The sequence below is a fragment of the Telopea speciosissima genome, chromosome 1 (genome assembly GCF_018873765.1).
Source record: "Telopea speciosissima isolate NSW1024214 ecotype Mountain lineage chromosome 1, Tspe_v1, whole genome shotgun sequence".
NCBI classification, from domain to species: Eukaryota; Viridiplantae; Streptophyta; class Magnoliopsida; order Proteales; family Proteaceae; genus Telopea; species Telopea speciosissima.
Genome location: NC_057916.1, coordinates 19,901,307 through 19,919,163, shown reverse-complemented (window position 1 = coordinate 19,919,163; position 17,857 = coordinate 19,901,307). Strand labels below are relative to the sequence as shown.

The following is a 17,857-nucleotide window of genomic DNA, read 5'->3' as shown; positions in this document are numbered from 1 at the left end:
TTTTACGGATGATATCCCCAACTCATCCTCAGTTGAGGATATCACTACCATCCAATCCATCATTTCCCTCATTGAAAGTCTCTCGAGCCAATAAATCAATCTTGAAAAAATGGGAATCTTTTTCGGCTCTAACACCCCATCTACTGTACGGAATTCAATCCAGAAAGTCCCAAGGGTCAAAGACATGGAAATGAATATGAATTCACAATATCTTCCCAAACCCGGTGGCTGACTGTATTGTACAGATTCCTCGTGGCTTTAATTCACAACCAGACCAGGTTGTTTCACCCATCACTAAATTTGGAATTCTTTTCACCAAAGCTGCAGCGACATTCCTGATTCAATCCCTTAACCCCTCCCTGCATCTTTTAAAAAATTTTGGTTGACTATTTGGAAGCTTAAACTACATCCTAAATTTAAAGCTTTCCCTATGGAAAGTCCTCAGAGAAGGCCTTTCTTATCTTTCAACTGTGTGAGAAGTGTTCACCGAGGTGCGAATGTGGACAATTACAGAAAAAATAAAGAACAAGTTTCCACTGTGTGAGAAGAGTTCACCGAGTTGCAAATGTGTGGACAATCAAAGAAAATAAAGAACATAGTTTCCCCAAACAATGGTGGCATCAAACATGGATCCACATGCCACAACTACTGCATTAGATGGTCGCCCAAAGTCTACGCATGCGGCAAGGTCATAGAAGAGCCTTCACACAATAGAAAAACTATCTTCAATCAACTCTTCTTGTTATTTATTAAACTATGTTCCATAAACAAAATCACTCAAATGACCAAAATTTCTAATAGTAAATTTCACCTTTAGATTGTTCTTACAAGTTTCCTTTCCCACTAAAAAGAATATGAACAGATTTTTTACCCACCCTTAATTTCAGCTTGTATCGTTCTCGTTCTTCACTGGATCAGAGCTCACAATAGGAAGGTTCCTTCTGTATTGGGGGGATGTCAACCTCCTTTCCAACGGTGTCTTACGCTTGCTGACAACAAACCTGTTCACCCCTTTCCGCATCGGCATTATCTCAGGGAAGTCTTCATCAGGGATATTGCTCAACTCTGAAATGTCTTTGATCTGAGCAACCCGCCGAAACCATCTCTGTTCCTTGGCCTCCTGAGACATATCCAAGGGATCTGGTTCCTTCACTGCTGATCCCTCCAAACTCTTACCTGAAAATCCCTTGTTCCAACTCTCCCTCCCATTCTGAAGGTTCTGAGGCTGTTGGGAAGGATCTCCTGTACTCCCCTTCCAGGAGGATCCACTATTCCAACTCTCCCTGTTATTAGCGTGTAAATTATCAGATCTTGGGATAGAAGTTCCCATGGTTGGTGAAGCTGTACTCCCTTTCCAAGATGATCCACTGTTCCAACCCTCCCTACTATTAGTCTGTAGATTATCAGGTTTTGAAGCAGAACTTCCCACAGTTGATGCCCCATAACCAGCACCATCAGTATGCCCCCTCCAAGATGACCCACTATTCCAACCCACCCCACTACTATTCTGTAGATTCTCAGGTCGTTGGGCAGAACTGGCAACAGATTGTAGCCCATAACAGCTATTGTTTTCACTATAGCCATTTCCAGCTTTGGTAGTGTTCCAGCTCTCGCTGCTAGTATGCTGATTCTCCAACTGTTGAACTGAAGATCTGGAAGCCCCCAGGTCAGCAACATTACCTTCAGATGACTTTCCCAACACATTTGCAATGTTTTCAGCTGGCTCAGCAATGGAAGAAGTTTCACTAACAGGTCTCTCTTTTGAAGCTTCTTTTTCTGGCTGTGTTTTCTTCTTAGCAAAATAGTCTGGTGGAAAGGGAACAAAAGGTACAAAGTTAGTGTTGCTTGATTGTTCCATGGCCATGCGTCTCTTGTACAAGGGTGAGGTCAATGATCGGTCCTTCTTCTTGCTGACAACAAATCTGTTCTCCCCTTTACGCATTGGCATAATTTCTGGGAAGTCTTCGTCTGATATTGCACTTGAGAGATCTGTAACATCATGTAGCTCCGCAACCTTTTTAAACCACCTCTCTGATTTTTCAGCCCGTTCTTTGTCTTCCTGGCCCTCAGTCTGGTTTACTGGTTTTTCTGAGAGCTGCAAGCCATCACTTGATTTACCAGATTCAGCATTCCCAGAAACAGATCCCGTTGGGTCGCTTCTCTTGGAAGCAAGTGAATCATGGTTTCCTGCCACTTGCTCATTTCCCGTGTCTGATTTCTGAGGTTTAACAAACATATCTGCAGGTAATGGCACAAAAGGAACATAGCCAGAATTGTTCCGTTCAGAATGTCCATACTGTGTAGAAGTGGGGCTTGAGAACGAGGACCTTTCTGCTCCAGCGTTTTCCCCAGCAGCACTTATATGACTACCAGTCTCTGAAGAAGCTGAAGAGCGACCAAGAATCCTATCCAAACTTTGGCTTATTGATGTGTCCGGAGTCTTGTTCTGACTCACCTCACCTCCATCCCCTGCCTGAAGATCATTCTCCTCAAGGGTACCATCGTTGCCCAAGTTCCTTCGGTATTGGGCATTAGCCAACCTCCGTTCTAATGGTGTCTTTCTCGTGCTGACAACAAACTTGTTGACTCCTTTCCTCAAAGGTATGATTTCTGGGAAGTCTTCATCAGCTACGGCACTAGTCAGGTCCGAAGCCTTGTCCAGTTGAGAGAACTTGCTGAACCATTTCTCTGCCTTTTCATCATTTTCGGCAAGCCTACTCTCAATATCACTCTTGTTGAAGTTGCTTCCATTGCCAGACCTGGACATTATGGTGCCATATTGGACATCTCCAGGCCGCATGCAATCACACCTCATACATAATGAATTTCTCCCATAATTGAAGAAATCACACCTGAGAGAAGTGTCAATTCTCAACATATATTATTAAAATATCAGGACCAGAAAAAGAAAAAAGAATTCTGCAATTAAGGACAATGGAAAATTAGTTAAAACAGCTTACTGAGGACATTCCCATTCTTCACCAGTCAGCTGTCTCTTGGGCCGTGGCCCATTGCACTCTAGGCATTTCATGTTCCTTGCGAAGTTCATGAAAGTGCACCTGCCCAAGAAAGAAGATGCAATGATTCCATCTATCAAAGAGAATAATATGAGGTCACTAATACAATGTGGGGCTTGAGTGAGACACTAATACGATGTGGAATGAAATGACTACTTGTATTAAAAAAGTTGCTAAAGATGTATAGGCAAATCGAAAGGAAAAACGTCATTTATCTAGGGAGACGTCGTGGTGGGATGATGAGGTTCAAGCAGCCATTAAGACTAACAAAAACTTAGTTTTAAGACATAGCAAAGGACTAAGGATGTAGAGGATCTACAAAGGTATAAATTTGCCCAGAAATGAAGCTAAGAAGATTGCGGAAAAAGCAAAGGCGAAGAAATATGATGATCTTTACAACAACCTATGTACAAAGGAAAGGAAAAAAATTATTTATAAGATAGCTAAAGTGAGGGAAAGGAAGAGTAGAGATCTCGACCATGTTTGATGTATTAAAAGTGAAGATGGTAAAGTACTAATAAGGGATGAGGACATTAAAAAGAGATGGGAAGGCTATCTCTGCAACCTACTAAATGAAGGCACTTCAAGTAATAGTGTTCCAGAAGACTAGATATATACGAAAAATTAGGGTGTCTAAAATAAAAGAAGCTTTAAGAAGGATGAAAGTAGGCAAGGCACAAGGCCCAAATGAGGTCCCAATAGAAGTGCGGAAGAACTTAGGAATCTGTGGTTTACCTTGGCTAACCAAGCTGTTTAATAAGATTATGAGCACAAGAAAAATGTCAGATGAATGGAGGAGAAGATCGTGGTTCTGATCTACAAAAATAAAGGTGACATTCAGAGCTGCAATAACTATAGAGGCATAAAATAATGAGTAATACTATAAAATTCTGAGAGAGGGTTATTGAAACCCACCTGAGACAAGAAACTACTATTACAGAGAACCAATTTGGTTTTATGCCAAGAAGATCCACGACAGAAGCTATTTACTTAGGAGACACATGGGAAGATTTAGAGATTGCAAAATAGTAACTAATATGCGTTATTGTTAAGAGCAACAACTATTACTAAACAATGAGTAAAAGAAATAGACAAATAACTAAAAGAATCTTCTAATTGTTCCCTCCACAAGGCAAAATAAAGGGCTCCTAATGGGCCTAGACTTGGCCCATTAATTGGGCCTAAAACATTAAACATAAGCTGCATGTGAGCTTAAGGCTGGGCTCAATGTTCTTCATGGTTGGCTCTATGGGGCCTATGGGCTGGCTGGCCCCTCTTCCTCTTCTTCCTTCTTTGAACTACATCATAGTTCTTTCACCTTTTCATCTATGTATTTCCTATTTTTTCTTACATCAAAAAGGCATAAACAAAGTAAGCGTGAATATGTTCATACTCATACAACCAATTCTTATCCATATTGATGTATAGATGAAATGGATATGTCCTTGTGCTCAAGAGTTGAGAGCTGGTATTTCAAATACACAAATACAACCAAATTCAGATCTTTAAGCACTAAAAAAGTATGAGACATCAGAAGTAACAGTAACTATTTTATCCATTAAAATTGACAGTTCAGAAATACAAAGCACTCAAAGAAGATAAGCAAAATACCAATTTCACCACGCTATTTGGTAGGAAAAGATCAAATGAACAAGAAGAAAAACACTGAAGTGATAAACAGAAAATTCAGACTTACTTTGGGCAAATCCAGTCTCCTCTCTTCATTTCAATGTTTGGACCAACAGGCCTCGTGGTCTGTCCATATCTATCGGTAGATTGATTTGGCATTGACTCAGAAAGGTCCAACCCTTGATCAGTTCTACTTGCATCAGCCAACTGACTCAACAGATTACGAACAGATGATTCAACCAGTTCTTCATTGCTGAGGTTGATCCTGTCTGAAGCAACAAGAGGATTGCATGCATAGCTCAACAGAAACTGCATCAGATCAACCATGTCTGCCTTCTCCATCTCAACCCCCTAAAATTCGACACCAGGTCTCAGAGCCATAAAAAACAGGTCAAGTGTTGTCACAGGATGTGATTGATACTTCAAGGGTTGAATTAGGAAAATAAAAAACATTTTCTATTTTCACATTAATCAAATTCTATTTTTTAGGTTGATATTTCAGGCAAGGATTAGGTCAATATTGGAGTTATATAGCTGAAATTTTAAATAAAATTCTAGATGCCTCATGTTCATTTGCTTTTTTTTTAGATAGATAGTTTCTAGTCTGTGTTATTGTCTTTCGTACAGTTTCTGGTCTACGTTTTTATCCTTTTTTTTGGGGGGGGTGATTAGGGAGGATCAGCAGCAAATTTCTATTTCCTTCCGAAGAGAAGAAAAAAGTCCCTATACAAGATATTCACATCTCTACTTATTACAATAATACACTTTACACAACCAAAAGAAAAGTAAATCAGTCTCTATTCCCCCCCCCCCCCCAAAAAAAAAAAAAAAAAAACAACACAAAACAAAACAAAACAAAAAAACAAATTCTTTCATTGCCACACCCCAACCTGTGAGGTAAAGGCCAATATCAGCATAAATCTCTGGAAAATTCTATTTCTCTCCTTCAATGATTCCCCCCCAAAAAAAAAATAATAGCATGCAGGACCAGGTTTCACAATACGCTTCCTTTCATTCCAAAAGGACCCTCCAGCCGTTGAGAAACAACTATTTGATACTGCAAGGCCAAGGTCATACTAACACCCACCAAACAGATCAAGGAAATAAATCCACACCAATTAGGCACAGGGACAAGTTTCATTACAAATATAATTTCATAAGGTTTGATATCTGACACAGATGAATCAATTAGTTCCTAATCTAAGGGTGCCAATTGGTGCCAATTCTTTCCCTTCACTTTCGCAAGATAACAGTACTTTCTCTCTCTTCCATTCTATATTTTTTGTCTATTCTAAAGGACCAAGAAATTGAGATCCCAACTACCATCTTTAATATGCGGATGACATAATTATTTCTGCTAATAGTAATGCAAAAGATATTGAGGAGCTTGCAAATTGAGGGAGTTTCTGGCTAAGAAAGTGAACTACAAGCGCAACTTTTATATTTCTATCAAAAGCAATTGCTGGCAGGATTTTTATGATTAAAAGTCCCACGAATTTTACAAGAAATCAATCCCCTATGCTCTAATTGGAAGCTCCTACTCTTAAGGGTCAACTTGAACTTCACCACTCTGGTTATTTGATTGACAGAACCCACAAGTACTCCAGCCTGCGTTTGAGAACCCCCCCCCCCCCCCTTTTGGGATAATTAATGCTTTGCATATGAGAACAAAAGGAAGTAAGAAAGATGTCGAATAAGTATGACACAAAATATGATAATTCAAATTCTATCATTTACTCCTGCTACTAAATCTCTACGTTCTTTAACTGATTTTAACTGATAAAAGTATGACCCAAAATTTTCAGGGGGAGGGATGGAAACAAAGATCTTAGATTGCTTGAAAGAAGTTGCATAATCCTATTGAAAGCAGTATCTTAAAATTTATCCAGGCATGACATTCAATTATGTGTTGCTTTAAGCACTTTCAGAGGCCATTTCTTGAAAAGACTATGGCAAATTTTCTTTGAATATATACATGATATCTCATTAATCTGCATCCTTATTTTCTAAACACAGGCCTTGAACCTTGAACCAGGGGGGTAATCAGCCGTACCAGGCATCACCTAATAGTAGATAGATATAGCTCATTGGGGATGCTAACACTAGCTCCTAGTTTGATGACTAGTTTAGGGGCATTCCCCTTTGTAATCCTTATTGTATGAGAAGCCTTAAGAATGTTTTCCCATGACATAATCTGGACCCATCCTTAAGTCCCAGCTGGTGTTCCGACAAAAGCGCATTCATAAGATAATCTACTTGGAATGAGATTTGTGCCAATTCTCATATAGTTCATTCAGCCTCTAAGATCTGGGACAAATAACTGCCAATCAAAGAACTGAATGTTCTGCGAAAAAAATCCATGAAAATGTATTTCATGAACCCATGACTACTATATGAGAATTGGCACATTCAGATATTTGAAATACATTTTCATGGATTTTTTTTATTTTATTTTATTTTTTTTGGTGAAGAAAACGTCAACTCATTCATTAAACATAATACCTACATTAACAGTAAGGTCCTCAGAAGAGAAGTTATTAAGTCTAGCATACCTGGATAGTCTGTCTACCGGAGTAATGTAAGATCTAGGTTGTTTTATAATTTTTACAGACCTTAGGGATGAAATAAGGTGGGAGATATCAAATAACCAAGTGTAAAGATGATACGGCCAGGGGTGCTCCGCCGGGTATTCAATCCAATCCACGACCTCCTGTGAGTCAGTCCACACAATTACTTCTTCGCAGTCCAATGGAAGTGTCCCGGAGCCCTGCTTTGAGTCCTCGCAGCTCGGCCTCTTGGGCTGACTCTACAGGACCATGATGCACAGAAGAAGCACAAAAGTTGTTGTTATGAATAACCAAAAACCCCCACCCCCCAATTTTGGTCGTGTGACAGAACCTACCATCTGAAACAATAATAGAAGCACTCTGTGATCCCAGCTGTAAAAAATCAGATTTGGAGATGTGTTGCAGGGTGGAAGGATGTGGTATGGTTTGAGTGTGAGCAGGGTCCTGAATGTCAGAGGGATAGAGATGCAAGTCATGAACCTATCACATAATATTATTCATGATGTGGTATGGGTTAAGAGTTTTGGTGTCAAAGAGAATTTGATTCCTATGGGTCCAAATAAAGTATAATGTGATGCAGATAATGCTTAAAGTTGAGGAATGGTCAGTGGTCATTGTTATGCAACTTTGGAACAAATTATGAAGGGCAGCTAGGGAGGTGGTGCCAGTAAGTCTTTCTGTGCGTAGCCCCAGTGGCCCCGCAGCCCAAATCCTTTTAGTTATATCACACGAAAAGAAGAGATGCCAAATTGATTCCTGAGCAACCAAACAGAAAGGGCATCTATTGGTCGACTGGTCAGCCCAAAAAAGCTTTGATTGTGTGGGGATACCATCATGAATTAGTTTCCAGGTAAAAAGGGTAAATTTCGGGGGGATCTGTAGCTTCCACAACTTCCTCCAAAAGGTATTAGGCATAGTTGCAGGGGCTATATGAGACTGGTTAGCTAGAAAAGCTGCAATTCTCTTAGTGGTTAGTTTCCCCGATTTGGACAAATGGGAGTGCAGAAAATCAGCAAAAGGATTGGTCGAGAGTTGGATGGAGAGAATAGATGAGCATATTGGTGGGGGGAAAAGGGAGGCAACCAGAGATCTGTTCCACTCCCTATTAATAAAAAGTTCATTCACTGTCTTAAAAAGGGGGTTAGGTAGGATAACCTGATTAAGTGATGTGAAATCATTACTGGGAACCCATGAGTCTTCCCAAAGAAGGACAGATGAGCCAGTACCAATTTTCCAACGGATCATTTTCCTCAAATTAGGGATTATGGCTCGAATACTATTCCAAGTCCAAGACCCTCGTTTCAAGGTGGTTAAAGGGTCAAGCAGTGACTGATTAGCAAAGTATTTGCTTTTAAGTACCTGAGCCCAAAGTGAAGTAGGCTCAGTAAGCAACCTCCATCCGAGTTTGATGATCAAAGCCCGATTATGGTTCCAGTGTGTGCGTAGACCTAGCCCACCTGATTCTTTGGGTCTACAAATAGAATCCCAAGCAATGAGGGACAAATGCTTTTTAGCAGGTGACCCAGTGTACCAAAAATTGGAACAAATAGAATCAAGTTTGGTACAAAGGGATTTAGGAAAAAGAAAACAAGACATGTGATACGTGGGGATTGAGTGGCGCACTGCCTTAATAAGTGTCAATCGCCCTACCTGAGAGAGGAATTTTGCCTTCCAGGTCGCTAGTTTGGAATGTATTCTAGAAAGAACCGGTGAGAGTGTTGAGGTTTTGGATCGGACAGGGAATAAGGTAGTGCCCAGGTATTTCGAATCTAAGCCCATCTCCTTCATTTCAAGTGCCTCACAGATTTCCTTTTTAACCCTTGCAGGTGTGTTTTTGCTGAACATGATACTACTCTTAGCGAGGTTGAGTTGTTGTCCAGAAAGGATTTCAAAAAGGTTTAAAATAGTTTTAATGGTGTGTACATCAGACAAGGTTGCCCGACAGAACAGGAAAGTATCATCTGCAAAAAACAGGTGAGTGATTTCTAGGCCATGCCTAGAGAGTTGGATTCCTTTAAACAAGCTCAGTTGCCTGTAGGTGTGAAGTAACCTGGAAAAACATTCCATAGTGAGGAGGAAGAGATAAGGGCTAAGGGGACAGCCCTGTCGTAGGCCACGAGTGGGTTCAAAGAAGTCAAAGGCACTACCCTGAAGTTTTATGGAAAAGGTGCAGTGTAGGAGGGCCGAGACAAGTCGGATCCATAGAGGGCTGAAGCCCAAAAATTTAAATAAAGCTAGGAGAAAGCCCCATTCAACCCTGTCATAGGCCTTGGACATGTCAAGCTTTAAAGCGGGAAAGCCAGTTTTCCCTTTACGGTTCTTCCTTAGATAGTGAAAATTTTCATGGATTTGGTCTCATGCACCGGGTATGCCCTTTTTTATGCAATATGTGGTCTTATAACTTCCAATACCATAGTTATCAAGGCGTCGCCTAGACGTCCAGGCTCCTTGGTCGCCTTGGGCACCTAGGTTCACCTCGTTGCCATCACCTAGATTTTGGGCCCTCTCCAAAGCCTTGGTCGCCTTACCACCTTGATAACTATGCCCGATACCCTCACTCCCTTGCTAATAAATTCATGCAGGCTTCATGTATAAGAGTTATATCCATATAGGACCAAAGACTTCTTTGGTTCTTCTTAGGACCTTCAAATGGATTTAGGGTGATGTTATTGTTTAGAACAATGCTTATTCCAGTTACTGTACTCCAATATCCTCTTTGCTTTTTGTGGACACCTTCTAACATATTCAATAATGGGAGGAAAAACTCAGTTTGAGGCCTCTCAAGATTTCTGTTGGAATATGAAAACCAGCCAAGAGGTAAAAGCAATAAAGAGCAGTTTCTTTTCCTCCAAGAGACTTCCAACTAATTCTTAGTTGGGGGACCAAACCTTCCTCTGGTGGCTCCAAACTGAAACCAATGACATTAGTCGGACCTGCCTAGGGACAGTGATAGTAAGGGAGCAATGACCCCAAGTACCCAGGATTTGCTTGCAGGGGCAAGGCTAAATAACTTAGAGGAAATCCTCTGATTTCACAACCAAGTATCTAGCAAACAGCAACATTCACCTTCATCTTCATCTCACCTGCAAATCTACCTACATCAAGGCTCACCTTCGGATCAGTAATCCCCTCAAAAAATTTAGTATAAATGACATAAAGTTCTTGTGCCCAACAGAAAATAATCCTACCATTAAAATGGAGATTGGCATACCTCCACACCATAATATGAACCCTTCAAGGAAACTGAGGTTTCAGTTGAAGACAGTATCTTCCTAACGACACTCCAGAAAATGATGGAAACAAGAGAGATAAAATGAGGAATAACTACCATCAACCAGGTGTTTCCTCACATTAATAAAGCATCTGTAACCATTGACCCATAATGCAGGGGTGGTTGGGGTGGTTGGAGACCTGCTCCACCGCAGGGTGGTCGTAGACCAGGGAATACAATCATTCAGCATTCAATCTCAGAAAACTTAGAGTTAGCAGTCCTCTTTGAAAGCATCCCTTCATTGTAACAATTGAGTAAGCTAAACATGTAAAAGGGCTTGGATTTTTACAATACTTCATAATTCTCTAACTAGGTTTTAGTGATTTGTTACCACTCCTCAATTTTAGTAATAACATATCATGTTATTGTTCATTTACAAGAAATTTGTAATTTTAAATTTCTTCTTCTCAACAACTCAATTGCTCAACTCAGCCTTATCCCAACTAAATGGGGTCAGCTACATGGATCTTGTTTCTCCAATCAGTTCAATTCAAAATCATACTTGTTACTACTAGTCCTAAACTATGCATGACGCCATGACCTTCAATTGAAATCAAATCACCCCTCCGCACTGGAGCATTCAAAGGCCTACGATGTATGTGTTCATGCCATCTCAAACAACTTTATCATAACTTATCATGTATCTAAGCCACTCCTATTCATTATTTTATATTTCTAGTTTTACTACTCATCCATCTCACCATCCTCATTTCAGCTACATCATGTTTGTTTCATATGTTATTTCTTTCCATGGTTTAATGACATAAATAGTATGTGCACCAATATCTTCCATAAAAGGACCAAACCATAACAAATGAGAAGCTATACGACTTAGCTCCAGCATAATTGCTCTGATATAGCTGCCTCTTTTTGGCCTGATTTGGTATGATTTCTATTTCAATTTCAGGGTGATTTCTATTTCAGAATTGTTGGGTTTGATTTTTGTTCCTTTTAGTGAAATAGAAATTCTGAAATAGCTGAGGATCTTCTTCAGTTTTGAAATTGAAATTGATTTCACTCTTACTCTTTAATGAGCACATGGTTAACTTGATGGGCAAAGCAGTAATTTCATGTTAAAAATAAAACACCACACTTCTTCTCCTTATGGTCTCACCACCACCATGCCCCCACTACCACCCCGCCCCCACCACCACCCTCTCCCAAATAAATATAGAGAATTTATTATCAAAAATTGAACTACCAAGTGGACTTCGTATTCTTGAAATATTTTAGATTGATGCAACCAAAATAATTTTAATTTCTTAACCAAAATCTATGTGTTGACTATTTCATAAAATCAATCCGCAATTGAAATAGAAATCATACCAAATCTGTCCTTAGGTACTTGAATGCTTCCAACTGTTCTGGTCCATTTTCAGTTATTGCGTCTGTGAACATAGCAGCTAAATAATCCTAACATGTTATACACGAACCATTGTGGATAACAATATCAGGCTACTCATGTGACATAATTTTAGTTTCCTGATAACAATATCAGGATACATTACCGATATAGCAGGTTGACTTAACATCACTATGTTATATGAAAAAAGGCTTTACAAACTAAGAAAGAGCATTGGTTGTTTAAGGGGTCTAAGAAAAAGCATCCTTTTGTGGAAATCAAGCTTAGTATGAGTTCCACAGGAGGATGCGGAAAAACACGGAGCAATCAGGTAAGCTTACATTGTTTCCGCTGCCTCCTAAGAATGATTTCATCCTTCTAGCTGAATCCAATGCATTTTTGAAAATGAATGGCGATCCATTTTCAACGACCACCTGCATATCCTTTCGAGAAAGCGAGCTGTTTCAAACAAATTAAGGAAAAGGCAACATGAGAACCCGACCATAAGTCCATAAGACAATAGTTGGCTCTTCAGGTCAAAAAGCTCAGCAAGAAGAACCCTGCAGAAGCAACTTTACTATTGCAATAAGTAACTGTTTTTAGGAAAAAGGACTCACCCCAGAAGATCCAACCGACTTCGAGCGAATGATAAACACGCATTTGCTGCACCTACGAACTCCTCTGGTATATTTCCATACCCCGAAAACTCTACCTCCAATGCCGCAGACGATGAATTCTGATGATCGAAGTATCCACCGGCTCTGAGATTGTCCACGAGCTTTGACCATTCCGGCCATGGATGCGAAACCCGATTGTTGGGTGAAAATCCTAAGGATTCCCCGCCATAATCCTCCCTGACACTACTGGTTTGGGTGTGGATCTCCTCGGAAGCTTTGATTGTAAAACAAAAACGAGGACGAGGGCCCAAAGAGAATCTATTACGGTGAACGGTAGAGGAAACGCGAGAGATAGAGACACGTGAATAACGGGCAAGTCGGAAAGCTGAAGGACGAGGGTAGAGTAGAGGTAATGGAGTGCTAAGCAGCATCAACAACTTCGAAGCGCCACCCATCACAAGTGGATAAGCATCCGATAATGGCTGGAAACTGTCGGAGCGAGGGGGAGTATAAGCGAGACGAGTCGTCGGTATCTTGAACCCTACAAACTATGTGGGTCTGAGGCTCTTAGCTCGTCGTCAGTCGCCACTTCGAAGCCGTTCTCCAATTGTAGATAAGAAGAGCCTCACCCAGGGCAAGGGGGGTAGGGTGGAAATATATTTTTGGGAACAAGTTACCTGCGTGCGACGCAGGGGCCACGCCTACGCACAATGGGTGATGGAATGACCTCCATGCCCCCATGTACGGTGAAAATTCCACCTCCCATTGTGCTGCCGCACACGCTCTCATTGGCTGATGTGTGTGGGGTGGCCCCTACGTCCGACGCAGAGAACGACTCTCCTATATTTTTTTAGACGAAAGAAATAATTAAAATAACTAAGGAGGAGCGCAAGGTCATGCGCACGACACACCTGATAGGCGGTGATAGTCAATGAAGGCACACCCACTATCATCTCTGGGTGGGATTTCCTCCTTTCATGGGGGGTGGGGCAGTCATTTCGTCCCTACTGTGTTTTGGGCAGCCTTCCCCTCGCCCAACAGAACATGATCCAAATAGTTTCTCCATCCTTGCCTGCCCATTTATGAGTAATAGATGCAACATTCATGAGTAATAGATGTAACATTCTTAAAATTCTTAGAAAAATTAACTCCATTAAAACTTTTTATCACAATAACCGTATTTGATAATAGAGTAAACACATCTCATGGCCATCCCTCTTCCTTTCCTTGAGTAATCCAGTCTATTACTTGTGAACAATCCATCCACACGATTAAAAACTTTCCACTCTTGCTCCTTAACTCGTTGTATCCCTTGAAGAAGCATACTCCAAGATCTTTTATTCCTGTGGCAACCCTACAAAACTATAATCCATTGAGATCACAACAAACTTAGAGCAAAGCATCAAAACCGAGGCCCATCCTGATGCTCCTAACGAAGGTTCATTGCTACCGTCACATATAAGGATGGTCATCCCCTTCTGATACTCATCATTAGATAACACATAACTAGGAATGGGACGGTCAGTAACATTAAGGCAATGTCTCTAAATATTAATACATTTAAACATATTAGAAACCCTATAGACATTCAGGATTAAAGATAAACCTTCCATAAAAACAAGACCAAACAAAAAAGGACTCAATGAATATCCTTGTTTAATACCACAAGAAGGCTCAAAGAAACAAATTTACTGCATTCCATTTTGATAAAGAGACAAGAGATAACTTATCATATCATACCAGGTTTGATTAAAAGCTGAAAACTAGAAAAAAAAGCAGGTAAATATCGTCATTCTACCCTATCATACATCATGGACATATCTAATTTGAAAGTAGCCCAACCCATTCAACCTTTATGTTTAAGAAAATTAAATTTTTATGAACTGCTATGATGTTATTCGAGATTTGCATATCTTTGATAAAGGTTGTTTGAAAAAGGATAAATAAGACGCAGCAAAAATGGTCTAAGCCTATTTGTCAAGATCTTCGCAACAATTTTCTATAAGATAGTACAAAAGCTTATAAGCCTAAATGCATCAACATGCATAGCCGTATCCTTTTTAGGAACAAACGTACTTAAAATATGATAGACTCAATAGGGAAAGACTATATTATTAAAGAAATCATGTACATAACAAATAATGTCGTTCATTCTTAACTAGATCCTAAGAGTCTTGATAAAAAGACAACATAAATACCATCATGGCCTGGAGATTTAAGAGCACTTATTTTAATTACTGCCTCCTTAATTTCATCTTCTAATGGAAGAGAAGTAAGAAACTTGTTATCCTCATTAGATATTACATGATCAAACAAACACTCAATAAAAGGAAGGGTCTAAAGGGTTGTAAGTAGTGTAGACGGATTGAAAATGATCTGCAAATAACTTATCTTTTGAGGGTGTATCAAATATTTTTGGTCATAACTATTCACAATCCATGGAATGAAAATTTTCCTAAAGTGAAATGTAACCATAGTTGGGTGAAAATATTGGGATTTTTTTTCGGGAGGGGGTTTGGGGGGGGGGGATTTTGTACACAGGAGATTCTAGGCATCGATTCCCCAAATAAGGGGCTGGGATGTTACTATCATTTTGAATGGACATTTGCCAATCTCACTATATTTGATGTTGACTGTGCACGTGCATGGCCGTGCATAAAAACTTCTGTTTTCCTTTTCTTTCATTTTTTCATTATAAGAAAAGATTGGGCATGCTGTCAGGATGTTCAACATGTATCATCATCTTTCCTCCCCTCTTTGCAAAAGACCCTTGCCCTCTTGTGTCCAGCCCTGTGATTGGTGTAACCACTAACTTATTGAAAGCTGGTAGCATGCGCAACCCTCTCCCTTTTATTATATATATAATTTTCTATTGAAGAGCATAGCATACGCTAATGCCCGTTGTGTATATTTCTCTCCTTGCTCCATGAAATAACATCTATGCCTTTGTTGGGGATGAGAGAAATAGTCCCACGGGCAGTGTACTCAATCCCATATGATATTCAAGATACTCTTTTTTCTTTTTCTTTTTTTGATGGGAAAGAAATATTTGTATTAGCTAAAAACTACAAAGTACAAGAGTCTATACAACAAGGGGAGTGGGGAGCAGTAGCATAAAACCATCTAAACCAGTTAACAAAAGGTAGATTAGGGTTTAGCTTAAAGGATATGTCAACAATTTTAGCAGAAATCGTCAGGAAATAGTCTTACACTCTGAGAGGCCACGGAGAAAGGGATGGAGTTGGAAGAAGTCCTGGTAACAATTCATATAAGCACCAAACTTCTTTCAGCTTCACACCTCTAAGGGCAGCAAAATCAAGAGCGTTGAGGATTCCAGTGAGCTCAGGCTCCAACAAATGGTTGTTTTTACTTTGACCAATAGTGAGAAAAAGAAGTTTTCCATCAACCAAAAAATCAAATACCCAGCCAACCTTACCTAGGGCTTTTGAATAAAATCCTGCGCATAACAAAACATGAAAAATCTAAAGTAGGTAAATCAAGACGAGACAAAGAAGCAGGGTTAGTAATTTCTAATAATTCCAAACGAGCGGGGGATAATATATTAGACGTAAGTTGGGGTGGGGTAATCTTTAAATCTGTCAACCACTGGTTTATTCTTTGAAGAATTTGCCCAGGGTTGGGAGTCACTTAATTAAACATAACATTGTTCCGAGCCTGCCAAATAACATAACAGGTAATAATAAAGACAGGAAAAGAAAAAACAAATTAAAGAAGGCTTGTCAAGCTGTCGGTCCAGTAAAGCAGAGATGCAGAAATGTCTGAGAGAAGGAAATGAAAAGAATTCAGTCCTCAGACCCAAAGGATTAGCTACCCAGATGTGCTTAACCCAGTCACAAGAGAGGAAGATATGCCTAAGGGTCTCATTACAAGTGCCACAGAGAGCACAATTGGGATCGACCTCAGTCCATTTCGAAATAAGATCTTTAACCGGAATCCCTGCATATAATACACGCCAGAAAAAAAGTTTAAACTTAGGAAGAATTTTAAGTTTCCAAAAAAATTTCCACCAAGTGATAAAAGAAAAATCACTTAAAGAATTGGTAGAAATATAGGAGGACACCAATTTGGTTTTAAAACGACCATCCCTAGCAAATGTGCACCACCAGGAGTCAGGGGACTCCGAGCACGGAACAAGCAAAATTTGATTAAGCAATGTCGGGGCAGCATTCCGGAGAAGATCCACATTCCAACCCTGATAAGCAACAAAAAGATTCACCCTTTCAGGATATAGTCTATGGGAAAATCTAGGTCTAATCGTGAATCCAGGAAGAGAAGGGACCCATGGGTCAGTCCAAAAGTAAGTGTCCCTACCACTACCAATCCTACGGAAGCTAAATGATTGGAGAGGTTGAATAATCTTCGAGAGACTATTCCAACACCAGGACCCTTTCTTAAGCCTAGTATCCGGGTGAAACAGAGAGGTACGAGGGAAGTATTTGGCTTTTAAAACCCTAGCCCAAATTGAATTGTTCGCAGTTAAAAGCCTCCATCCTAATTTAAGGAGCAAGGCCAAATTTTGAGTACGAGCGGGTCGAAAACCCAGGCCCCCAAGGTAGGTAGGGGTACTCATAGTCTTCCAAGAAATCAAAGAGTGCTTTTTGGTAGTAGTAGTACCATCAGACCAAAAACTATAACACACGGAATCAATTTGCTTACATATAGTTTTGGGAAAATAAAAGCAACTCATAAGGTAAGCAGGTACAGACTGTAAAAATGATTAAATCAAAACACCGCGCCCTGCAAAAGAAAGATGGTTAGATTTCCAGATAGACAATCTAGAAGAAATTCTATGCACCAGGGGAATAAGTTGCTTAGTCTTTGATTTCCTAGGAAAGAGTTTAGTTCCTAAATAAGTGGAGTCAGACTGCAACTCAGGGATACCAAGGATGCTGCACAACCGAGATTTATCAGTCATAGAGACATTCCTACTAAAGTGTACCCCACTCTTGGAAAAGTTAATCTCTTGTCCTGAAAGATTAGAAAAGATATCCAAAATTGCCTTAATGGTAAGTAAATCTTCCGAGGTAACTCTGCAAAAGATGAAAATATCGTCAGCAAATAATAGGTGAGTAATCTCAAGAGCACCTCTAGCCACCTAAATGCCTTTAAACAGATTAAGCTCTCTGTAGGCAGCAATCAATCGGGATAGAACCTCCATACCATTGATGAACAAATAAGGACTTAGAGGACAACCTTGCCTGATACCACAGCTCCCCTTAAAAAAACCAAACGGAGAACCATTAAGCTTGACAGAAAAGGAGGTGGTGGAAAAGAGATTCTTCAAAAAATCACACCACTATTGTCCAAACCCAAGAAATTTAAAAATGCCAGAAATGAAGGACCACTTCATACGATCATAGGCTTTGGACATGTTGATCTTAATGGCAGCCCAA

General features: G+C 40.0%; 1 protein-coding gene across 3 annotated transcripts; it reads right to left on the bottom strand.

Moving 5' to 3' along the window:
• Positions 1–770: 770 nt before the first annotated feature.
• LOC122647641 (zinc finger protein VAR3, chloroplastic) lies at positions 771–13,066 on the bottom strand. 3 transcript variants are annotated; one of them, XM_043841008.1, is made up of 6 exons: positions 12,444–13,066; positions 12,168–12,285; positions 4,714–4,997; positions 2,961–3,059; positions 1,377–2,852; positions 771–1,277 (listed from the first exon to the last, which is right to left on the bottom strand). In XM_043841008.1, exons 1-6 carry the CDS (start codon positions 12,896–12,898, stop codon positions 884–886), a joined length of 2,826 nt encoding a protein of 941 aa, XP_043696943.1. In that variant the 5' UTR covers positions 12,899–13,066; the 3' UTR covers positions 771–883. The 3 variants fall into 3 exon arrangements, with proteins under 3 accessions (XP_043696943.1, XP_043696951.1, XP_043696937.1); XM_043841016.1 differs by having other exon boundaries at positions 771–2,516; positions 2,760–2,852; positions 12,444–13,065; XM_043841002.1 differs by having other exon boundaries at positions 771–2,852.
• Positions 13,067–17,857: the final 4,791 nt, after the last annotated feature.